Raw genomic sequence first — 25,779 nt, 5'->3', positions numbered from 1 at the left:
TTGGCTAATAATAATAATAATAATAATAATAATGCGATATTAGAAAACTTTATCCCATAACAGGTTTATGATGAACACTTTGAGTGTTGCTAGTCTTTGTATTGTATTGGGGAAAACCTCCCAAGTCATGCACACAGATCATTTGTAGACTGTTTAACAGTGATGAAAGGGTGGAAACATTGGGGAGCACAACATCGACACCAATAAATTTAGATGAATCTATTGCCTCAGTGCATGCTGGGATGGTTCTCAACACTCCTATGTCATGTAACCACAATCATAACATCATAATGCTGCTCAGGCTTTCAATGAATTGTTACCCAAGATGAATGCAATCCTCAAACTGAACCAAATTAGCTGGATGACAACAAGCAAGATTATTTTAGCCCGAATAAGTTCAACCAAGTAAAGAACTGGGCCCTGAAGTGCAGCACACATTTATGTTTGAACCCCGAATGAGCATTGCAGCTGTAGTTTGCTGAGCTTTATGCTTCAATGTAGATTAACACTTAAAATAACTAAGAGCAGAAATAAAAATATAGAGATCTTTTAAGTGTAAAATGGACTTTATCACATTCACATTGCAATAAATCTCAATTTGATAACTTTATATGATACATGGGGGGGTGATGTACAAATGTTCCTTCAGTACATTAATCAATGCGATTCAGAGTGTTCTGTATACACACACACACGCAGGCACGCACACGCACACACACACGCACACACTTGTTTACAACAGCTGGTAAATACTGTTTAAAAGTTATCCAGACAAAAATGTTTTCAACAAATTCAATTTGGAAAAAGGAATTTGCTCCGGCACACACACATCGAAACATCTGCCCTTAAATGCTAAAGACTTTTTTGATGACCAATTTAACCAAAATTATATAGTATGTGAAGTGGAAAAAACAGGGCAATTCTAAAGGTAGATTTTTTTTTTACGTTCATAGTTTAAAAAAACAACAACAACTGGTCTTTATGGTTTATCAATAAATTGTATGATGTTATAACCACATTAATAAATCTTTCTGTGGATAATACAACTTTGTTTTAATCTTGCTGCTTGACCCAAGATGTCAAAAATATTTAGCACTTTTGCATCTTAAAATGTGCATGCATTGGGTGCTCTAAGGAAAATATTTTAAAGTGACGAACACACTAAAATAAATGAATATGGCTGACAGTCTTAAGTAGCAACAGAACTATAACACAGTTTACAGCAGCCTCCTGTAAACCCTGAATCCACTACAAGTGTGATGTTTTTGTCTTTACTCTGTGAATAGATGTAGTACCTTTATTTTGCAAATCTAAATTAGTTCATGGAAAGAGGAGCTTCCTTTAACATTTCTGTAGACATATTAAAAACTACAAGTCTCTCAAACATAAAAAAGTGTGTGTATTAATTAAAAAGTACTGACTTCCATCCAATATGGACCTAAAGAAAAATAACTCTAAAAGAACATCCAAGGCATCAAAATATAGTGAGACACCATGAACAAACAAAAATATCAAACCAGAACATCTGAGCATCATTTGATAAACATGTTTTAACCAACATAAAAAAATGGAGTGTACAGGACATTAATAGCTATTTGTGATTCTGTATTTACACTTCATAATGAATCTCTTGAAAAACAATAGACATTTTTTGCACCCAAAAATAAATGGATGCCACACTGATGTGATTTTTGACCAGCTGGACAATCAAACCCACAAAGCACAGATCGGGTCAAGTGACTCTTCATCAGAATAAAAATAAGTGGATTTCTCAATCATAATAATTTCACCTATAATTCTCTAATACTATCTTGAAAAAAATACAATAATGCATTCATTGAAAATGTCCCAGGTGTATAATCGCTCTCTCACGCTCACTCTCTCTCTCTCTCACACACACACAAATACACACTCATACACATGACAGTTAAACCAGAGACGTGTAGAAAATACATTTTGAGTGGTTAACCACAGAGGAGCCGACAGATGGGTGTAACCTCTGTACAACAACAGCAGCATCTCTCCCTCTTTCACTCTCTTTGACGAGAAGGAGACTCCATCTTGGGCATCACTGGAAATGTAACTTGCTTTGCACCAAATCCAGCACACAACCTCAACATACACACGGTATCAGCTTGGCCTCAGGGGGCAACAAAAGTTGTGGTGAAATGGGAGCTTTCTATACTGGTACTTCTACTCAGGATCAAGGGGAGAGCACTCTCAGTCTTTGTGAATCTCTCAGGACCCTCTGCGAGGATCCCCAATTATCCGGACACACCAGATCTCCAGCAGTGACTAAAGCCAGGAATGTTTTGCCGGTGTTATGTTCTCTCTTTCCTCCTCCATCCTCAGGAGGTTTACTGAGGCCTACAAGTTCTGCCTCCTGATACAGACCACATGTCTAGAATGAGGATGCTCAACACAGCGAGTCATACCTTACAATAACGCAATAAACTCAATGATTCAGAACTGGGAAAACAGAAAGAAAAATGTGCCATATATCAAAGACTACCTCCTCCTAACTACTCTGAGACAGGATGTGATTTAAGGCTCATCCTTTCCCTTTTTTTAACTGATATTTACTCAAAAATAGGGCTGTCCCGAACACCATTCATTTGGCTCTGGAGTAGGACTGGGCAATATTTTTGACCACACATACATAGATATCAATATAGAGATGAAATATTGGAGGGTTGATTCTCTGTGCTTTTACAAAATATTTACACTTTATATTTTTGATAAATAATCATGTAGTAATGTAGGTATAATCCTTATTTAAATGGTCTCTGGAATAATGAGGGTAAAGGGAAATTATTGAATGGATTAAACAGTTTGGTAAGTTCAGAAAATAACATTTCTACTGTAACTACTGCCCAGTCCTACTCTGGAGCTTAGGTAGTAATCAACATATATTCCAAATTTAAATATTTGCCTCGTTTGGGGGGGCCAACACACACAAAGCTGAAATGGAAAAACTGTGCTGCAACACATATGTTAGTTAAATTGAAGCCATTGATTATTCTGTCATTCTAAAGTATTACAAAAAAAAAAAAAACGGATATCTAAAGCCCAAAATGGAAAACTGTCTGGTTACCTCATCAACAAATATCCAAATAGGTGAATATTCAGGCACAGCCCTACTGAAAAATACCTGCATTTAAAGAAAAAGAAAGAACATTTTTAAGGAGCCGATCTGATTTTAAGTCCCTGCTCATCCAAAAACGTTTCCTGCTTTAAGAAGACAATATTCAGGATATTATATTGTGAAAGGGATCCTCTGGTGGAGAAGACAGCTCAGAAAATGCTTCTGGTAAAAGAAAGTTAAGAGGAAAAATGGAAATAAAATGCAAATAAGAGTCCCTCAGAATGATGAATAAAACCCTAAAAATGTTCCACACTGTCTGAAATTCTTAAAATTCTAAATAAACAGAAGCAGTCACCCATATATAGGGAAATAATGAGCCTTAAATATGATGCATCGTTACAGGAATTGTGTTGGTACATTTATCCTGACTACTTTGTCTTCTGTGTTTGCTGCAACAGCTTACTCATCTGTCATCTACCTCTTCAATAAATAGTAGAAAAATAATCTTTTTCCTCTTTAAAGTGTTTTTTCCTGTATTTTTATGAATCATTGCTTTTTTTTGCACTTTGAAGTTCACAGACACACATGAAAATGTCAAAATATCTTTCAAAGAAAACCAACTGTGGAGTGTCAATCTGCAGAACAGAGGATCCATGACAGAATCTCATATCAGGTCTCGGTGAGTGTAAAAATGCAGGATTTTTTACTTTTCATCTGAGACGTTTCACAAAAGTAAGGAGTGCTTCTGTTCACCTCAACCCAAGTGGGCTTAGTGGGAAGGCTACGATGGACCACTGGGGCAAAAAAGGGTCCGATCAGCATTTAGATTTCTATGTTAATTTGATTATCCTCTGGTCCTATAAAGTGTTTGCTATGTCCTCTTTACGTTCCAGTTGTGTCCTCTTCTCAATGAATGGGCTCAAACAGCATTTCTTTGTGCTCTTACAGAGTCCTGAATGCCAAATTCCTTCAGAAAAACAACAAAGAAAAATCCCATTTGGTTATTTTTACTGGCCCAAGTCTGGTCATCTTCAGTGTGTGTAAAACTGTGTACACATGCCAGATTTTGGACTGGGTTGAAAAAAGATTTGAGATGGAGATGTTGGCACAATGAGACCATGAGGCTAATACCCATGTTAAGCTAAACATCCATTCATGGCAGAGATCCCAGCGGCCCAGCGAGTCCAGCTGTAGCTTCTCTCTACCTCTGTCCATCCTGACAGTACCCAATCGAGCACAAATGTTTTTAAAAATAGTCTTTAATAAAAAAAAAAAAAGGTCCCATCCCTGGCGCTGAAGATCAGCACTCGGCGTCCACGCTGTGCACGGTGACCGCAGCCTGCAGGTGGTGCGTGTGCGTGTGCAGCGGGTGGTGGTGCGTATGTGTGTGCCGGTAAGGGTGAAACTTGTGGCTGAGTAACGCTGCCGTCTGAGGAGGCGTATCCAGGTCGAGGTCGTCGTCATGGTTACCAACGTCGACACCGGCCGAGAGTGGGTCGTTATTCCCAGGTGGATTCTCGCTGTCCTCCTGCGGACTCATGGTGCTGTAGCCTGGAGACATAAAACAAGCAAAGGATGGTGAAACTGGACTTTTTATCACTCATTCCACAAAATAAAACCTTTATTTAAAAGGTATAATATGCAGGATTTCCCTAAAAACCAATACACGCACGCACGCACGCATTTAACAAAGACCTAAAATTCAGTGTCTCAAAAAAAAAGAAGTAACATTACAAAAGACCAATTTTAAAAAGTATGTTCAATATGGAAATGTTTGCCTGTGAAAAGTACGTCCATGTATATGGACGTACTTTTCATATATGTGTATGCACTCAATACTTGGTTGGGGCTATTTGACTTAAACTACTGGAAATGGACTTTCCACTGATATTCAAATGTATTGAGATGCATCTGTATATATATATACTCACAAAAATAATCCCTCTGAATCCTTACTTATGACCCATTTGAAACTATGTAATTGATTGGTCAATTTTCAAGCGTAACCTGGACCCTATTTTCCCATGTTTTTGTGTTTAAGGGGCTTATGGGGACCAATTTTTTTTAAAATTTGTCTGGTTTTGAGTGAGAGCTGAATGGGCTGCAATTGCACACCATCAATATGCATTCACTAAAAGTACTTGTTTTTGCCACTGACAGGGTCAGATTGCCATTACAATTGCCTACGAAGAAATAAAACTTTTTGTACTCAAACACAACAAACAACACAACACGGCACTCCTCTTTCCAACCCTCACGCAGGTTTCACCTCGCAAATGAGACTTACAAGGATACACAATACAATAACAAACAGAGCGGATCAAGTGAAAGGTAAAATAATTTCCCTTATGCTTGCCCTACACTTACAATAACAATCTGAGTGGCAAAAATAAACTCTTTTAGTGGACGTACATTGAAGGTAAAGAATTGCACAACAGGATTGCACTAAGGCCGGTTTTGTGGCAGCCGGCTGCAACTCCCTCACAATACCGGACAAATTTCAGTCACAAAATCAAGAAAAAATAGGGTCCAAGTTAAAAAATACCAAAATAATAGAATTTAAATTGCACTCTCTCCTACCTCCCAATGGGCTATTATATTTAGGATTATTTCAAGGGCTGACTTAACTATTGACTATTTCGATTTTTTTTGATAACCCAATTAATCATTTAATCCTTTAAACTATCCAAAAAACAAAAACAACAAGTAACAAATAATCATAATATCAAAAAAAGCACCCTAACCTCACATTCAATAGGTTGGAACTCATTTTTCAGTCAACTGACTTGACAACTAGGGTCATAACTGGAGAAAGCCTGAAAGTTGGGTCATGAGCCAAACATGGTGAATAAACCGTACCCTAACCCCTTATAGAACATTTTCACACATAACCTCTAACTAGAAACCAATAAAATATCCTTGATTTGAATCACCCATACAGGGTTTAGTTCAAGTTCTAGTTCAAAATGCTATATACTGTAGGATGCTCTATTCAGGCACTGGGTGAGGGGTTAAAGCAAATATAAAGCATTAATAGTTACTGTACATGTGTACCTGTTTAGAATAGCTGCAGAACATTGAAAAGAAAAAGAAAAACACCATAAAAGAAACTATTCAGCAAATGATGCCCTCCAGTCATAGACATTCAACACAGAAACATTCATGTGAATACACGTTAATGCACAATGTTCCGTAAAGGAGAACAAGCTCTTTGATGGCATATTGACAACTAAATATCCCCACAGGGCATTTTTGAGCTTTCTCATACAAATTGAGAAAAAAAAGAAGAAGCATACATATTTATGACCACTTCCCTACACGTATTGAACATAAGTTTAGCCTGAGGAGATCGAAACATAAGCCAACATGGCAGTTAGGATGCATTTGTAAGTGGAGCAGTGGGAGGGCAGTACTGCTTTCATAGAAAAAAAGGGATTATTGGGTCAGAGAATAAGTGAAGAGATCATAAATATAAAGAGACCAATATTTTCTTATATTACACTGATGAACAGTTGAACAATAGATTTGTGATGACTGAGATTATTAATCATTCTCTTCCAGCAGCTTATTTTCATGAAACCGTGTAGGTTCTGAGTCTATTCAGTTTTATTCGCTTGAACTCAAATACGTCAAAACCCGTCATCTGCTGAGTGGGTTTCATCACCTTCAGGGCCATAAAATCCATCTGAAACACATGGTCTGACTATAAAAAAAATATTTGGGAGTTGATCTGGAAATAAACACATTTTCCTTAATTCCTTTAGTGGCGTCTCTTTCAGGTTCTGAAGTGACACCAGCTACATCCTGCAAGACGGGAACATCAATCTGTTATTGCAGTTGAGCAAATAACCCTGTAAGCCTGCGCGCCTCGAAGATTATATTTATAGAAAAAATCACTGCAATTTTGGATGATGAAACATTAAACCTCTACCAGATACTGAACCAAGTGATTTGTGAGCTTGTGTGTGTGTGTGTGTGTGTGTGTGTGTGTGTGTGTGAGAGAGAGAGTAGGTTCAAATGTCTGCGGCATGCAGGGAGAAGGTGGTGGGTTGAAGTATCCTCATGTCAAATTTATCTCCCGACAACCTTTTCTGCCCTCCAACATCTAACAGTTAAACAGCAAAACCAATTGAGGAAATTATATCTGATCCTTAAACATTCCTCAGACTATCCCCAAGCAAATGCATAATCAGTACAGAACCAAGCTAAACTATTCATAAATAAAACTAAGAATCTATTCTATCTATCATGACAGAAGCTCAGGGTCAAAAATGTCCACACAAAATGTCATGGCAGTGTAGGTGGGCTTTCGCTTCCAAATTTGTGTACATATTATTGGGCTGCCAATTTTAATGCCACTTCTCTCTGGTTAAAAGACTGGAATGATAGGATCCCTGCATGGCTCCAGATTGAAAAGGTTACAAGCAGCCCACACTCACTCCCTGCCTTACTTTGTGCTCCCCTACCATCACTAGTTAATAATATCAAAATATCAAAGACAATGTAATTGTAACTCAATCCTTACATATCGTGAACCAATTCAAAAAATGTCTGGGTATTCAGAGTATCTCTATTCACTCACCAATAATACGTAATCACTTATTTCAACCATCTTTATTGGATAATGGCAATATTCAAAACCTGGTATGATAAGGGTATTCATATTATTGAGGACTTGTATGTCAAAAATACTTTTGCTAGCTTTGAACAGCTATCCAGAAAATTCGGTCTGACCAATAATCATTTTTTTCGATACTTGCAGATTAGAGATTTTATTCGTAAAAAGTTTGTTAATTTTCCTACTTTTCCCCCTCCTTCCTGTCTGGATTCCCTATTAAGGGTCAATATGCTGAATAAAAGCAGAACATCATTTATTTATTCCCATATTATGGATAGCTGCAACCAGTCTGTTTCACATATTCGAGAACAGTGGGAAAATTACTTGGGGGTCCAGCTGTCCGACGGCGAATGGGATATGGCTCTTACTAGGATCCACTCTTCTTCCATATGTTCTAGACATACTTTAATACAGTTTAAAGTGTTGCATAGATTGCATCTTTCAAAAGCTAAATTAGCAAGAATATTTCCGAATGTAAACCCAGCATGTGACAGATGTAAACAGACCCCGGCTACTTCCTATCATATGTTCTGGTCCTGTCCGAAACTTGCTCCTTTTTGGTCATCCTTTTTCGAAGTCATCTCTAATGCTTATGCTTATAATGTCTCACCATCTCCTTTGGTTGCTGTTTTTGGTTGGTTATCTGATCCAACGGGATCTGTTCCCCCTGTTCACTTACAGAGGGTAATTGCCTTTTCCTCCTTATTAGCTAGGCGCTTAATTTTATTCAAGTGGAAGGCTGCCACTCCTCCATCACATCACCACTGGATAAGGGACGTTATGCAGAACCTTAAGATGGAAAAGATCAGATGTACCCTCAACGGTTCCACTAACAGATTCCACAAAACTTGGGACCCTCTAATAACTTATGTGAACAATTTACCTGGCCTGGAACTGGAATTCTGAACGATTACACCTACCCTTGAACAATCCTGCAACATGAAGTATTAGGTGCACTTGTTGTTGTTTCGTTTTGTTTTTGTTTGTTTTTGTTTTTCTCCTCTTGTCTTTTCCTGTCTGTTGTCTATTATGAGTTTGTCACGCTGATTTTGAGCTTGAGCTGTCTCTGTTTGTTTTCAGGATTGTTTTTTTGGTGGTTATTTGTAAAACAGAGAATATGATTGTTCTGTATGATAATTGAAAAATCACAAATAAAGTGTTAAAAAATAAAAAAAAATGTCATGGCAGTCCAAGCAATAGTATTATATCTGTCTATCCCAAAGTTACAGAGAGACCAGCTGGCTGACACGTCCATCATTTTTTCTTCTAGCTGCTACCATCTATTTTTCTCACATTCTTCCTGTTGTGTTTAGTGCTGTATGCCCTGTAATATAGTGTCATATAATAAAGGGTAATGTAGTAATGTAACTGAGTAATGCAAAAGAAGTAAACGTCCTCTATGTCTCACTGAAGATTCCTAAAATCCTGCACCAGAGTCAAAATTAAAAGTTTGCTGAGAATTTTCCCTGATTCTCAGAAGATTAGCCGGCTTTGATACCAAACGAAAGAAAGCTGACAAAAAAAAGGAGAGACAGAAGAATAAGCAGAGGGAGTGACAAGGAGGGGGGCAGAGAGGAGGAGAGAGGAAGGAGGGATTAAAGGAAAAAAGGAGAGATGGAGACTTCAAAGAAGTTCCAGACATGGAAGATGCCAACTTCAGCACAGTTTATCCCTCTTTTCCCCCAAAGCAAGAGCCAGAGTTTCAGGCAGGCCTTCAGCTTACTGAGTGCTGTGGACAATTTGCAGCTGCAGCAGGTGAGGAGTGCAAATCTCTCTTAATGTCAAAAGATGTGGAGAGACAGGGTAAACACAATGTTATTTACGTAACAGGTTGTTAGTTTTATTTTAGTTTTCGATGGAGACAAGACCAGTCTAAATCCTGGAAACAAATCCTAGACATAAATACTTAGTCGCGTATTGCTCAGTACTGAGTGATAATTATTATACCCTATATTGTGGATGCAAAGTACCTCACAATGCTTAGGAAAAGAAGTGTACAACCAATGGTAACTTACCAAGCAATAAACACCATCATGCATTGCACTGAAGGGAAAGAAGCAGACGGACAAGAGGAGAGAACAGCGCCATGGCAACCTTTCAGACAAATGTCCGTGTACGGTTTGACGACGGTTTGATATGGTAAAGTTTGTTTTATCAGTTATATAACCATGTAATAAAATGTGAATTTAATGTGTATGCATATCTTCATTAGGGTACAAATAATGGCAGCAACCCAGCTGACAAACATTAGCTAGGATTAATATCGATAATATCGCAGCTCCGCCAAATAGGGTTGGGCTGGTCACATTTTTAAAAACGGGTTTGATATTAAGACAAACACTGGACCTGACCGTGGCTGCAGTAATGCACATTAAAGCTGGTTTGCCAACTGAAGAAGAAGAAGAAGAAGAAGGAGGAGAAGAAGGAGAAGAAGAAGAAGGAGAAGAAGAAGAAGAAGAAGAAGAAGAAGAAGAAGAAGGAGAAGAAGAAGAAGAAGAAGAAGAAGAAGAAGAAGAAGAAGGAGAAGGAGAAGAAGAAGAAGAAGAAGAAGAAGAAGAAGAAGAAGAAGAAGAAGGAGAAGGAGAAGAAGAAGAAGAAGAAGAAGAAGGAGAAGGAGAAGAAGAAGAAGAAGGAGAAGAAGAAGAAGAAGAAGAAGAGGAACAACAACAACAACGAGGCGTAGTGTGAGAACGAAGAGAAGGAGAAGAAGAAGAAGATGAAGAAGCAGAAGAAGAAAAATAAGGATAAGAACAAGAACAAGAACAAGAACAACACAACCAGGAGTAGCATTAGAAGGAGAAGGAGAAGCAGAAGAAGCAGAAGAAAAAGGAAAAGAACAAGAACAATAAAAAGAAGAAGAACAACAACAACAAGGAGTAGCATGAGAAGGAGAAGAAGGAGAAGGAGAAGGAGAAGGAGAAGAGGTGTCAGTGTTAGCAGTAGGCTACTGGTCTGTCAGAAACTAGCAGCTCTGTTTATATGATGTTGTCTTATTGCACCAATAACGTTACTTTATTACCTAAAAATGTCTCTTTCTCTCCGTTAATATACCTTGGCGGTGGTATGGTGGATAACACTTTAAGTACTAGTTCAGCCGATCAGATGACGTCGACACAGGACGCTAATGTTGGCTACTTTTTAATTTGCCAGAATGCGTCATTATGACAAGTATCGGTTCAGCTGTTTGGCATTAAATCAAACCTGTTTAGGCTCATACGTTGGGCAGAAACAGGCAAAACCTAAAATCGACCTAACTCTACTTCAAAACAGCACTCTGTATGTGTGCGTCACTCACTGAACAGCTCTGACCCTTCAGTGATCTGCATGTAGCTTCTGTGTGTGTGTGTGTGTGTGTGTGTGTGTGTGTGTGCGTGTGCGTGTGTGTTTTATCATACCCTTGAGCAGTATGGGTGAGTGGATTGTGGTAGGAGGGCACCTTTGACCAGGCAGAGAGGAGCAACAACTTTCAAGCGTCAAATTGGTAATGAATTTGTTTTAATCCCTGACGGACTAACACCCCCTCCTTCCATTATTTCCAACTCGTCTTCCTCTTTGTCCCTGTCCTCTTGCCCTTGCATTATGCTCTTATTTCCCCTCTTTCATCATTTTTACATCTCTACATCTCTCCACTTGTCCTCCATTTTCCGTTTTTTTCTTTCCCATTCTCAGTTATGCAACGTCTGATAGCCCTGTCCATTTATGTAGACTGTTTTTTTTATTAGCCCTTATAAATCACTGTTTTCCCATTTCTTATATTAGGAAGAAATCCTTTATAAATAACGTTTTCAGATTACAAAATGTATTTATTTCACACTTCTTCCTCAAAATGTTATTATATAAAATAATGTATTTATTTTTTAGAAATCAGGTTAAATGAATGTATATTGTAAACATATGTTATGCAGGAGATGTGAAGTACAGAGAAAACAATACTCGAGTCAATAAAGATGAACTCACTGTACTAGCAAATTAAAACTCTTTTCCCCTCACATCTCTTCATCCTCTCTGGTTTAACAGCTGTACTGTACGTAACATGCAGCTGACAAGCTTTTTGTTTCACTTTAGCCCACACTCCTCTCCTCTCTTCATATTCATGCTTGTTCTCTCTGTCATCATCAGTTATGCAACAAGTATTGGAGACACTCATTGCCAGGAAGTGGAGTGATGCCATATGTAGGTGGTAAGAGCCCATGTGGGTGAAAAACTGTCCATCCACGCTCCCAGAGTGTCAGACTTTTAAGTTCTACAAACGATTACAGTGAAACATGGAAATATGAGCAACTCTCCCCAAGCTGGAGACGAGAGAAAACAAGGTTCCGAGCTGTGATATAATGAAAAGAACAAGCTAGGAGCTGAACCACTGCCAACAACTGAGAGCTGACTGTGGGCTTGAGACTGCGCTGTAACATTCAGTTCAAAACGATGATACCTCAAACCTTTTATCTTGATAATGTTTATGTCCTATAATATATGTTATTAAAAGATCTTATCCTGTTGTATTTCTGATTCACTGTGGCAGGAGAGTAAGCAAGGTAACCCAGTATCATTCCCACATCTTCCAGCTGTTTATGGGGGATCCTGAAGCGTTCCCAGGCCAGAGGTTCTACTCCTCAGCTGTTTGTTGCACTGAAAGCTTCCCGATAATTATGCTGAACCTTAAACGTCTCCTTTTCCCATAGCTGTTGCTGTGTCTAGAGGCAGGCCCACATGGGTTGTATTGACATTATCATTTTAAATTTCCAGTTATATTTAGCTGTATGCTGCCAAGGGCAACATTTCAGCAGAATTCGTGCAGGATGGGTCAGTTTTATAACCAATGAATGATTCATTTTCCAGAAACAGAGATTATTTTAGGCTGAACTATCTGTTGTGTAAGAATAACATTAAAAGGAAGCTACAATAATGTTACCTACAGCTGATGATGATTATAATAAGCTCTAGAGAGTTGAAAGGAAATTAAAGCTGTATCCACAGTAGTCAATAGCCCCTTTTATAGTGCCATTTCATGCCAGGACATGTACGGCTCTGTACTTACATCTCACCTGCACTGTGAACGCGCCCGAAGCGGGATGCCGAGATCAAGTGATCCCACCAATTTTCCTTCTCCAGAGGTAGTCACAAAAGCGAAAAATTGGTGGGACTGTTGGAAGCGGGACAACTATGAAAAGGCCATCCCAGCAAGGCAGAATATTTAACATCACATGTGACGTCTAACACACACCTCCCACTTGGTCCTACAGTCACCGAATCACTTTTCATCTCAGCAGCATGCACAACAACTGCGGCCGCCATCGCTAACTTGGCACAGCGTCCGCCGCTTATTGTAAACAAACCAGCATGCTTACTGTACACAAAGTGTCCGTCACTGATCCGTGTCCGGTGCTTGTTGTGAACAAATGGAGGTTGCTAAGTGAACACATACTGCTGCACAACATACACACTGTACTGCTACAGAGCTAACTGTGTGGCCTATTAGTATCAGCTACTGTGCAACACTGCTGCTGCTCTGTCACTATCGTTTCCTCCCACCTCGTTCCGTGACATCGGACTGCACTGTGAAAGGGCAGGAGTATCACTATGAACGCCCTAAGGTGAAAAGCCAGCACAGATCAATATAGAGGGACATTTGAGGGACCGCACTATGAAAGGGGTTAATAGTTACGAGATATTAGTTGATATTCTCTTTCTTGATGCTTTTTGTTTTTCTCTTATTTGTCAGTAAATATTAACTCAACTGTGGTGACTTCAGTTTCACCAGCATGAATTGTAAAGTAAATTCAGTCAGATCATGTCATGAGTCACAACAGTTTTTAAGCTACAGAGAACCATGAAACCACTTCTAAAGAAAACTTATTCTATATTTAAAGATGCAGCCTGCTAATAGTGCTCAGTGCCTCTTTCAGTCAGTGATGATGTACATAATGCAACTCACACAATTAGTGTGGAGAGTGTCATCTCATTTGCGCTTTCGTTGTTAAGTTCGCAGGCTCTGCTAATGCATGTATTGGTCTTGAGTGGTACTGCAGTATCACAGTACACCATGCTATTAAGAAATCCAGTCTGTATGATTTTCAGTACTGTCAAAGACCTAGTATAATTTACTGTAAACCCAGGTAATAAAATATCAGTAAGGTATGACGCTGTGAATGAATACAAACTGTCGAGGCCTTCTATGAATGTGGTTCGTGAAATGAAACATTTTTCTTACCATGGTCACTCTCTGTCCCAGATCGACCCCAGTACCGGCGTCTCCGTTCCGGAGTGTGAGTGTGCCGCTCGATCACCGCAGCGATGAATCGAGTGTTACTGACTGAAAGTGAAGAGAAGACACAGAAAGGCCCAAGTTAGTATTATAATACTTGCACTGTCAAATTAAATAAATTGAGCTATAATCCCTTTTTTGTAAGCATTCAAACTAGGGATGGGCATTTGGACGAAACCTGCCAACTGGAGCATCTATAACGTTATCGATCAATTAATCCATGAATCACTATGTTTTTATACATGCTCCAGTATGTATAAAAACATGCATACATGGGCAAAATAAAAACATACAGTACTATGCAAAAGTCAGTTCTGATAATGGACGCTTTTATTTTGAAAGGATGAAAAGAGAGTTCCTGTTGATTGTAAAACTAAATCAAGTGAGGTGATACTGTAAAGATAACACCAAGGAGTTCAATGTTTTATGTTTTAGCCCCTGAAGAGGCATGAGGTTAGTTTTCACAGTAATCTTGCATATTTAAGTGTGTTTTGTGTTTAAATAAGTTTTGGATTAAATTAAACTAAGCTAAACTTTAATTAACTAAGTTATTCATGCTAGCAAGGTTTTGATACAGTAAGCTAATTTTTCTCAAATTAAAAGTCTTCTATATATTTGCGTTTATTAATTGTTAATGCAACTTTCAGTTTGCAAACTGTAACTTTATCCAACTTAATTCTTAGCTCATTGGCTTATTAATGCAGAACTGAACGCTCGGACGTGTTTCAGTTCAGTGAGTATTGATACGCAGTCATAGATAAAATTAAAATCAAAATTAAAAAATACACAGATCGATTGAAAATTCCACGTGATCGACCAAATTGTTAACAACCATTATTATTATTATATTATATTTATTATTATAATAATAATTAAATAAAATATTAAAAATAATTTATTATTATATATATTATTATTATCATCGATCGACAATTCCAATCCCTAATCCCTTTTTGCTCACGGGATATCGAACAATACTTACTGATTCCTCTATCCTCATGGCTGTCTTCATCCCTCTCGTCTCTTTCATTGTCCAGATTGGACATTCGTACTGACATTTCTGTGGCATTGAGGTAAAGCGGAAGAGAGCAAGAAAAAAAGACAGATTAACTTGATGCTACTGTTACTGACACTCAGAAAAGCAACAGTTCTACTTTATGTTTATTAAGTGTTGTGTGTTGGCTCTACCAAGTGAGCTATGAGGGCGCCCCTTTATTTAATTTTCATTGTATTTAAATGTCCTTTTAAATGTGTTCGAAAAAATAACTTTCAATTATTTTGTTGCTATATAAAAAAACATCTTGTTTAATTCATATTTTCAATATTTTAGGCTGTCTAACAAGATCTGGTATATAATCTTTAAAATAAATACAGATGTGCATTGCACTGCATTGATGTTTCTGGTATTCTGACCCTCCTATGTATGTTAATGCAGTGGCCAAAATATTAGAAACACCTTGCAATATAAAGCAGTCTGTTTCAACACTACTGCAAACTACAACCTCAACAATAAACATTTAGTGAAATGAATACCTCTCTGACAGTGTCAATAAAACTGGACATTATTATGTTTGTGAAGCCAGAATTTATGGCAGAGCTGTTATATTGGATATAGACTGAACACATGAAGTAGTCAGTAAGTGGAATATTGGAGTATGACAGGTTGGAATTACATGCTAACAGGGTTTCTTTCTTCTGTTAGTTTTAGATGGAGTTGATACCTGTATGGGGAGAATATCTTGTGTGGGAGTGTTACCAGAAGGAAGCCTTGTTTTTGTGTGTGAGTGCAAAAGCGTTCAGTCTCTAAGAAACTGCGGTTCACATACTGCACTGCAGCTTGTAACCTTGCCTTTGACCACGTGTGTGGTACAACCCACAGCTGCAGTACCTGAACATGCCCTGCACACATTCACACACAGAGCTGCAACTTTATGAGCCAATTCCTCTGCCCAGTTCCTTTTGATAGCTAAGCCACTCTCCACCATCTATCCCAAGCTGTTTGCCAAACTATCAGACTGAAAGTGACTTGGACTCAAGAGTTTTAATGAGGTTGTTATCTTGTTTGATGTTTTTGTCAATAACTTTGAGTAATTACATAAATCATGCTGCAGCAGCTGCTGCACGATGCTAATGTCAGCTGTTTAGTTCCAGCAGCACTTGCTACACTGCTGTTAATCAGGCTGCTTTAAAACTTTCTTTCCTCCTTTGGTATTTAAAGAAATGCCAGTGTGTGGGGAACAAACATTTCAAGCTTGAAAATGATGCTGTGGATTTCTTTTTCCCATGTAAATGAAATCCGTTGTATTTCCACTGGACTATACGGTTGCATTTTAACTGTAAAAATGAATTTGTGGGACAGAATCCATGCATCCATCCATCAGTCATACCCTGTGCTGCAAGTGGTGACATGTGCTGGTGCGACCGCCTGTGGATCTGGTGTCTGTATGCATACACAGCCAGCACCAACACCATGATGCATCCCATAATGCCCCCGGCGACTGGACCCACAGGGGCGCTCTTGATCATGTTCAGAGATGCCACCTCCTCATCTGCGGGAGAAGGAGACAAAAAAGGAAGAAGAGGAAAGAAGAGGCAGAAGGTTGTTTAAAGAAATTACAAAGGATTTCAGATGGCTGAAGAAGTGAAAATACGACAAGCCAAAATCAAACAGCTCTGGCTCGGATTCTCACTCATGCTGCCATTTTCTGCTCCGCTTCTATTCTCTCATTAGTGTGAGATGCCACAGAAAAAATATTCAACTGCAGACAGACGGCCAATTCTCATTTTGAAAAACAGATAACAGAACCGAAGAAAAATAACCAGCCAAAAGAAAAGTTTCAGCCAATCTGAAATATTGGTTATCTGTGATCACCCAAAATAACATAGCTGCTGTCGCGAGGACCCTGGAAATAATTTGACTTTGGTCGTCTTTTGGTTGCAGCTTGTTTGTTTCTTTATTCTGCTGGCTGAGCAAGTGCACTACATTATGTTAAGGACAAATGTCTCTCAACTGTGGCTGCAGTCTCTGCAAAAAGTCTGAAGGACTCAGCTACTTTGCACTAAAATCCATGATAGCCTTAAATCATGTTATAATTCAAGTGGTCTGACAGTAAACCAGCACCCCCTTTTATCTCTGTTTTCATCATAATCTGCTTTTCGTGATGGGAGACTTTGGCAAATCATTTCAGAGAGAGGTCGTTCCTATTGGCTGTTCTGCATATGTGTTTTCATATGTTTAACACAGCCTTACAACTTTTTTTTATTCCTTTAGAGTGAACACCTCTATAAATCTTTATTTATATGAACATTTCACTCACCTAGCAGTCCCAGGCCATCAGCATAGGGACTCTTGGCGCCAACGATGCCTCCAAAACATTCCTTCTGCAGGGCACAGTATGGCTTGTCGAGGTGAGTCTTACCATCGCTGTCCACCATGCACCACTCACAGTCCAACACACCAAAACAGTCACTGAAACAGGGCACAGAGAGGAGAGAAAAAAATAAGATTATTGAAGGGCAAACACATGAACAGGTTTATTTTAGAGAAGAGCCAAGTGGTAAATAATCTTTTAGAGACAAACAGGATAAATTCCCCAAGTTCTTAACACCCTCCCTCTCCCCCTTCAACCTTTATCTACTCTATTCTGCCCTGTTCAACGACATCTCTTGCACATTTGTCCATCCTGGGAGGGGGATCCCTGAGGTGGCTTCTTCTTTTTTCCCTGTTAAAAGGGTTTTTTGAGGAGTTTTTCCCTGGTCGATGTGAGGGTCTAAGGACAGAGGTGTCATACCCTGTACAATCTGTAAAGCCCTTTGAGGCAAATCTGTGATTTGTGATTTTGGGCTGTATAAATATAATGGACTTGAAAATGGACTACTCAAGAGAGAAAGAGAGTAAACTAGATAAGATAAGATATGACTTTATTGGTGGGCAAATTTAGTTGTCACAGCAGCTCAAGGTACAGGCACATAGACATGGAAAACTGAATAAAGAATCTAAAAAATAAGATATATACATACATTCTATACACATTACATACATTACGTACAGATATTTCTGCTATTTGGCATGTATTATGAATATATATATTTTTGTGTTTGTTTGTTTCCTGAAAGAACTTTGCATTTTACAGATATTGCACATTGGAGAAAACATATTTTAGCATGTTAAATAGGTTAAATAGGTTGTTGCATGTAGTAGTATGAACATCAATTAATAAATATATTTGAATATATAAGTGGTGAATGACATATGTAATATAGAAAAAATACAAAAGGCCTTAATATAGGCCTAATGTGGCCGGATGTAAACAGAGATAGTTCAAATAAACCAGTAAAGTTTGAGTTTTGGTGTGTTTATTTTAGCGAAATCTGACAGGAATTCAGCTGTATATTGTCAATATAATATATATGAACAAAAGCCTGTGATTTTAGAAGGTTGTGATTTCTTTAAAATCAGATTTGAGCAAATTTAAAAAAGTCACTAATGACACTTCCCATTTGTTTCCACTGGGTGGCACTGTGCTGCTGATGTGTGACAATAACATATATCTTAAATAACGTCATGGTAAATACACCCTGTAGCTCCATGTGCTGTCCTGTATCTTTGTTGTATGTGTCTGGTGGTATCTGGCTTTGCAAGAGTGTGTCATACATGTATCACTCTATTCATGATAGCTGTTAATGTGTACTGTACAGGTGTGTAGTTCAGTGTGTATACCTGCTGGTGTATCTTTGGCTACAGCGGGTGTTGATACACTGGGGCAGGGTGTCATGCAAACTGGGATCAATAACATTCAGACTGACGGGTTCTTGATGCACCTCACAGCTTGGGTTCCTGCATAACACACAAACATAAAACACACAAAGTGAAAATCCAGAAAAGTGCAAGGACGGTGCACATTTTTGGTAAAATACAAACATCCAGCTGACAACATCCATCAAAATCCGAGAATGAAGCATGATGACGCTTTTGTAAAGAAAGCAGGTTCTGTACAGTAAATCTGACATACAAAGAAATCAAAGCATAAACCCTAAAATTCTTCAGCGTGTCAGTTTATGCAAAGCAGCTTTAAAAAGGACAAACATCAGTGCTGCTTGACACAAAACACAGAAAAATCTGACAGTGACAAAATGATAATTGCATGCCTTCCTGAAATAAGGGAGGAATTGGCATTTGAAACATTGACGCGCTGTCTAAAGGCAGCTGATGGTTGATGAAAGGAGAGGGCTAAAACAATAGACAGCGAGATGTGAGAGACAGGAAGGACATGGGAGACAGTGAGAGGCAAAGAGAAATGAAACACCCACAGACATTTACACATCTCATAAAATGTTTGCAGTAGAACCTACATGCTCACAGTTCAACAGATAATAACAGGAATATAAAAGCTTGGAAATGTGTAAAAGGATTTTTTTAGAAAGGTTCATCTGACACTGAACATTGAGTGCAAAATACTACTGACAGCAAGTAAAAAACTGTTTATTTAATATGTGACAGATATGACATACTAGGTAAAGACATGAAAAGGTACACAATAGATATTTATGTGTCTTCTAACTTATAGTAAGACATGACTGAAGTAAGATGCTCTGCTATCCAACCTGGCCTTAAGCATGCTTATTCTAGGCATTCATTCAATTCCAAAAAAAAACCCTAATTGAAGCAGTTGTGTGTGATAAGACTACACAACACACAACCAGCTACTTTACTGCTCTAACAGTCACCTCTATTAGTTACCTGCATACATTAGTTGTTGTTTTAACATTTTCCTCTCATATAATATCACTAAATGTAACTATTACTCTAACTATTACATAACTAAAATGCATAATATGTGGATATAGATGCAATGCAATGCAGTAGATGTCTTGCATGTGTTGCACTGACCTGTTTTCAGCATTGGTGAGGTTTCCAGTACACTCATTGACCTCCAGGGGGCACTCACATGGACACTCGCATTCATTCTGCTCCATTCTGAAAAACACAACAGTCACATGGTCTGAGAAAACTCCATTTATTTAGTTTGTTTGGGCAATAATGACATTTTTAACATATAAAACAATGTTATAAAACATTACATATTATGTAATGTTTAATAAGCCAACCATCTCTTTGATTATGATGTGATTTTGAGCAAAATTGACAATATAATGACTCTGCTGCAGCATTGTACTACAAGGTCTGGATCTTTACTACACCCCTAAGTGCCTGACCAGTAAAGAGTTAACCCCAGTTGAGTGTGTCGGGGTGAAGGTGAGACCTGTGGCAGTTGAGACAGAGCCGGTCCACGGTGCTGCAGGCACAGAACGCCAGAGAGTCACACGTCTCGTTGACGATACCAGCGAAGGCGTTGGTGCCAGGGATTCGAGTCAGACGGTACTTGGAACAATGGCTACCATGAACCAGGTTGGTTAGATCCCCCTGAGAGGAAAACAGAACAAGACAAGAATATTTTCGTTTGTTTGTATTAGAAGAACTTGACAAAAGCAACAAAATAAAGGGCTAGGCAAGGCAGGTTTATTTGTATAGCACCTTTCAACAACAGGGCAATTCAGAGTGCTTTACACTTAACATTAAAAGTGTTTAAAAGAGACATATATAAAATTATATTCAAATATAAAAGCAAGCAGATAAAACATTTAGGAAAAGTACATTCAAATATAAAAATGTTGAAATTGAAAGCGAGCAAATACATTTAAAAAAAAAAAATCAAATATCAAAGGAGTAAAAGTTACATTGCAGTCAAGGCAGTGGCAAACAGAAAGGTCTTTAGTCTTGATTTAAAAGAGTTGAGTTGCAGCAGATCTGCAGTTTTCTGGGAGTTTGTTCCAGATATGTGGTGCATAAAAACGCTTAAAAGAAACATTTTAGGTCTCTTTATAACTGAATCAAGTCCTAAACTTTAAAAGCCTCTTCAAAGTCTGGACTGGAGGGTAGACTAACTACACAAAAACACTGCAGCTTGAATGGGATAAATTCAAGGTTGCAACACCATGGATCCCCACAAGGTGGCAGTATTACACTATCACATATTCACACACTTGGTCGCAAGGCCTTGAAGTGTGCGTTTGTCTGTCTGCTCCTGAGTTCAACCATCATTCATCCATGCATCCAGGTCACAGTGTTTTTCCTAACTCACCATTATGCTGGTGTTGAACTTGTAGAAGCGCTGAACGGTACGATCACTGAAGCTGTTGCACAGGTTTTTCTTGACAAAGTTGGGATGGTTCAGGATGTCGTTAGCCACCAGTGGCTCCTGCCATAACAAAGGGGGATTACAAAATAATAAATTAAAGAAAATTGAACATGAAATATCAACATCTGTACAGTATAAGTTCCTGGTTCTTTACCTTGTGTGTGATGTGCTGTTGCTCTGCAGGGGCATGACCTTTGGGGTCAATGAGAGTTGGGTGAGCGACCAGGTACCCTCTGTCCTCCATTATGAAGCACCTGCAGTGCACACACACACAGAGATAAATGACTGCAGACAGTGACAGAGAGGTGGTCAAAATAATTAAAGAAGTGTAAAAATATATTAGCCATACTACAGTACTCTTTTAAGAAGATTTAACTTACTTTTAGATGCTTATTTCAATTCCAACCTAGGGCTGGGCGATATGGACCAAAAATCATATCCCGATATATTTAGGCTGAATATCGATAAACAATATATATCCCGATATGTTATCGCAAAGTGAGATCAAATGTTCAGTCAAAGTGCAAGCCAAATATGACATGTCACAAGTAGTTTTATTGAAACCGTTTAAGTGAACATAAATATTGCATGAAAACAAGAATACCTATATTTTTTTTAATTGAAGCTCCATAAAGTGCACATTTACATTAAAAAATATCTTAAATAAAAATAGCCTATGAAATTAAATAGGCCAATCTTTTTCTGAAATTAATATATTTATATGAGAAAAGAATAATGAACATTAAAAAAGAACTAAATATGACAAACCCTGGTAAGGGCAGCATTTATATATAAAGTAAGAATTTTTTTTTTACTCTATCGATATATGTGCTATAGTCTAATTCCATATCACATTTAAAAATACACAGATATATTTTTTATACCGATATATTGCCAAGCCTGACTCCAACCTGCAAAATACTGCTCTATTCCATTCCACTCCCCTCCATTCTTTAAAAATTCTGCCAAATACTGCTCTTCTCTGCCCCACACCCCTTTTTGAGCTAATCCTGTTTTATATGGCCCCTGAACACCAACAGAGTGAGCATGAAGGGAGTGGAGAGACAGGGAGAAAAGGGAGAAAGACAGGGGAAGGGGTAAGGAGGGGGTGGAGGAAAAAGGATGAAGAGAAAACAAAACAAAAAGGGAGACATAAAAGCTGGAGAAAGTATGTAAGACTGAAACAGCAGCAATGCCACATCTCCAGCAGGAATGCCATCATAATCAGCTTATCTCCTTCCTTCCCTCCCTTTCTTTTTTCTTCTTCTCCACCTCTCTGCAAATTGAATTCTTGCTTAATCAAACTGATGTTTAGCCAACCTTTGCATAAAATCAGGGCAAATGGCAAAAGAAGAAAGAAAAAAGGATGACCTGCATTAAAAAAGTGAGAAGAACACAAGATAAAAAAAACAAATAGACAAGTCAACCATCCATCCATTTCTTACCTGATCTTGTTGCCTTTGTCCTGGTTGCAGATCGGCAGCAGGTCCAGAAGGACCTTATAGAAGTAGCGTAGAGTGAAGTCTATACCCATCACTGCAACTGCATAACCAGGGGCCATCTGGGAGCTGAAGAGAGAGGAGAGCATGGAGTGAGAATAAGAACAGACAGAAAAGCAAAAATCTATTCAAAAAATGGGGGAAAAAACTTGATGATTTCCTGTGATTGTGTGTGAAGCTGCACGCTGACAGAAGTAATTGTCAGTTACTCTGCAGACTTTTACGATAACATAAATGTTTACCCACACCAGCCAAAAAAGCCCCATTAAACATGAACACAAAACACATCACACACCGCCCTCTCTTTAAATCTGTGTTTACTGCAGGACTGTGTGATGTTATGCTCACTGAGCCAGTCAACAACATACTAATCCTGACTTATCACACACACCGATACTGAATTTTTATGTGTAGGTTTGAATGGACCATGGTAAACAGTTCCTATTGTGCTGCTGTAAGTGGTATTGTGGTGCTAAGTTGCATTTTAAGATGACAGAACTGTAAACATAAACACTTCAATCTCAGCCGCAGTTGCAGGCTTCATTTCAAAGAGGATGTTTCCGAAACATTCTGCTACAACTTCTATAAAAAATTGCAAGGTAATACTCTACACTTCTTTAAACCAAAGCTCAATAAGATGGCGGGAATACAATGGCTCATGGGCACCTTGGAAGAGTAGATACTTGAACACAACTGTGACTAAAGCCAGACGTTAAGAGATATTCTGTTCCCTTTTGTCTTTTTAAATGATCTCCTGTCTTCAGAGACCGTAGGGCTTCGCTGAAATTACTTCCAGGCTGAGGGACTAACAGCTCACAACGACGTCTTGACAACAACAGTAAATATGACAATGTGTAATATCTTTTATTACCAAGGTGTAAAAATGCACACAAAATTGTCAATTATGAAATACTCAAACCTGCAAAAACTGACTTTTGGGTGAAGAGGTAGAACTTTTATCACCTCTTGTGAAAGAAACTTGTTGCAATGCAAGTCATAATATGACGAGATAAACGTGAGGGATATATTATATTCCCTCAAATGTATCTCTACCAACTCCTGAGGAAAATATTTGGTTCATTAGCAATGAAATACTGCATTATGTTCACCAGTTCGTTGCTCACTTTGTCTGCCTGCTGTATGTTGTTGAGCAGGTAGTGTACAGTCACACACACTGAAAGCAGTGTAAAGAGTGAACCAAAAAAAGTACAATTTCTGACCAGACAGCCAAACAATGAGTATAAACTCAAGTAGAGGAACATGGAAGATAAATAGTTTCTTCCTTTCCTGAGGTTCTTTTTTTCCCTGATGCTGTTTACTTTTGTGATAAAACCACTGAAATGTCAATATGTGACTTGCTTAAACAATGTGCAGCAACAATACAAACAGAGAAGAGCCATAAAGTCAGTGAACTGACGCAGTTATGTAATGTTACGCAGCAATTCTAACCAAAGTTTGCTCACATTAGCAAACAATCGCCAACTTAAACTACTGGTCATACCAAACCGAGTAAGTCAGTGGCAGAAGACTTATGTTATTACTTCTCTAAAAGTTAAATAGTCTCATTTTGGATGAGTGCTTTTATTAAAAGACAGTTTTTAATAGTACTTGACTTTTTAGGACTTGATTTTCCAGGACTTGATTGATGCAGTTAACAATAAGATGGCAAAGGGGTTTACTGTGGTCATGTGTCTTACCTGGAGGCATGGATGGTGTGGCTGATAGTGACGACGTAGCCCGCCCCGCCCACATCCAGGTACGGTCCCGTGAAGGTGATGAGACCGGGGTTAGCCACAGCATGCTGGTACCTACACAACACATTACACAGGCAGAGGGTTATTTCGGGAATTTGACCAGGACCATACTGCACACTACATGTTGGTAATTATCACTAAACAAAACTTTCAAGACTATTATAACATGACTAAAAACTTCTTCAAAACATTATTATTATCATTATTATTATTACTATTATTATTATTATTAGTACGTTTTAAAATATTTTTGATATTATTATAATTATTGTTTTTGCCTTATTTTATTTTTACTTATTTTTCTTTGTATGGAAATTAAACATGGCAATACCATGTTTTGTTATCTTTGAAAATGATGCTGAAAAATAAAAAAAAATTGAAAAAATAAAAAACATTTCCATAAAAACACTGTGTGTAATGTTTTAACTTAGAGTAAGCACCAAGGAAAAACATGTATATTTGTCAACTCAAGGACATTTTTTACTTAATTCAACTCAGTAATGGATGGTGATTATTTTAAGCACAAACATGTGCTGGCAGTTTGCACACACACTCATTCCTTTTATCTCCTACCTACCCAGCACCAAGTCCCGAAAGTCCACACACACCACACACACCACTCACACCACACACACACACACACCACACACACACACACACACACAGCCCCACCATTGTCTTCGGGTCGGGTCGAAGGCTTTGTCCATCAGTGATCCAGGGTAAATCCGGAGCACCCCACTGGGCGTTGCTATGTAACGGCGCACAATGTAGCAGTTGAGGCTACTCATTTCCATTAGTGTCATCCACTCATCCGTGACGTGACTGGTCGCCATAACCTCGTTCCTGACAGAGGACTGCAGAGGGGACAGGGTGACAGGATGAAGGGAGACAGAGAGAGAAGAGGGACAGTGAGAGTGAAATGAGTGGAGAGAAAAGTTGGGGAAGGAGAAGAAATGTAAGTAAAAGGTGGCCTGAATGTTTGGCAAGTTTGCTTCCTGTCTACCCACAAACGAAATGGAAAGTGACTCCTGCCAATTCAAATACAACTAATGCTTGAAATTATTCTACTTTATTGCAGTAAAATAGTGATAAATATTCTTTTGGAAAAAAGTGATTGACAAATTCCAAATTGCAAGGCTCAGAAGAGCAGCATTTAGGAATAAATGGGACTCGATTAGCCCTAAAGCCCCAAAAAACACCCTGAAAAATCACATCCCAGTACCATTTTTAAGAGAGGCTTCTAACTTTGAAAGGGGTGATGAGGTCACCAGAGGGGGCCTTTAAGACTAGCCTGGGAATCAGAGCTGGGACTGGGGCTTAGAGTTCAAACTCTAACCCCCTGCTCCCCCCAGGACAGGAATG

The 25,779-nt window shown here is 38.5% G+C and overlaps 1 protein-coding gene across 1 annotated transcript in view; it reads right to left on the bottom strand.

Moving 5' to 3' along the window:
• Positions 1-547: 547 nt before the first annotated feature.
• Positions 548-25,779, bottom strand: part of cachd1 (cache domain containing 1) — a 104,778-nt gene continuing 79,546 nt past the window's right edge. The window contains exons 15-27 of the mRNA XM_059340924.1: positions 25,090-25,271; positions 24,361-24,471; positions 22,610-22,732; positions 21,319-21,418; positions 21,108-21,224; positions 20,229-20,389; positions 19,856-19,942; positions 18,686-18,802; positions 17,283-17,434; positions 16,353-16,514; positions 14,948-15,025; positions 13,912-14,013; positions 548-4,636 (exon numbers count right to left, since the gene is read on the bottom strand). Coding sequence (XP_059196907.1) covers positions 4,386-4,636; positions 13,912-14,013; positions 14,948-15,025; positions 16,353-16,514; positions 17,283-17,434; positions 18,686-18,802; positions 19,856-19,942; positions 20,229-20,389; positions 21,108-21,224; positions 21,319-21,418; positions 22,610-22,732; positions 24,361-24,471; positions 25,090-25,271 — 1,743 coding nt within the window. The 3' untranslated portion in view covers positions 548-4,385. The remainder of the gene's footprint in view (positions 4,637-13,911; positions 14,014-14,947; positions 15,026-16,352; positions 16,515-17,282; positions 17,435-18,685; positions 18,803-19,855; positions 19,943-20,228; positions 20,390-21,107; positions 21,225-21,318; positions 21,419-22,609; positions 22,733-24,360; positions 24,472-25,089; positions 25,272-25,779) is intronic.

Source organism: Centropristis striata, chromosome 9 (assembly GCF_030273125.1).
Source record: "Centropristis striata isolate RG_2023a ecotype Rhode Island chromosome 9, C.striata_1.0, whole genome shotgun sequence".
Classification (NCBI taxonomy): domain Eukaryota; kingdom Metazoa; phylum Chordata; class Actinopteri; order Perciformes; family Serranidae; genus Centropristis; species Centropristis striata.
The sequence above is the reverse complement of the archived record's forward strand: the minus strand, read 5'-3'. Positions and strand labels throughout refer to the sequence as shown.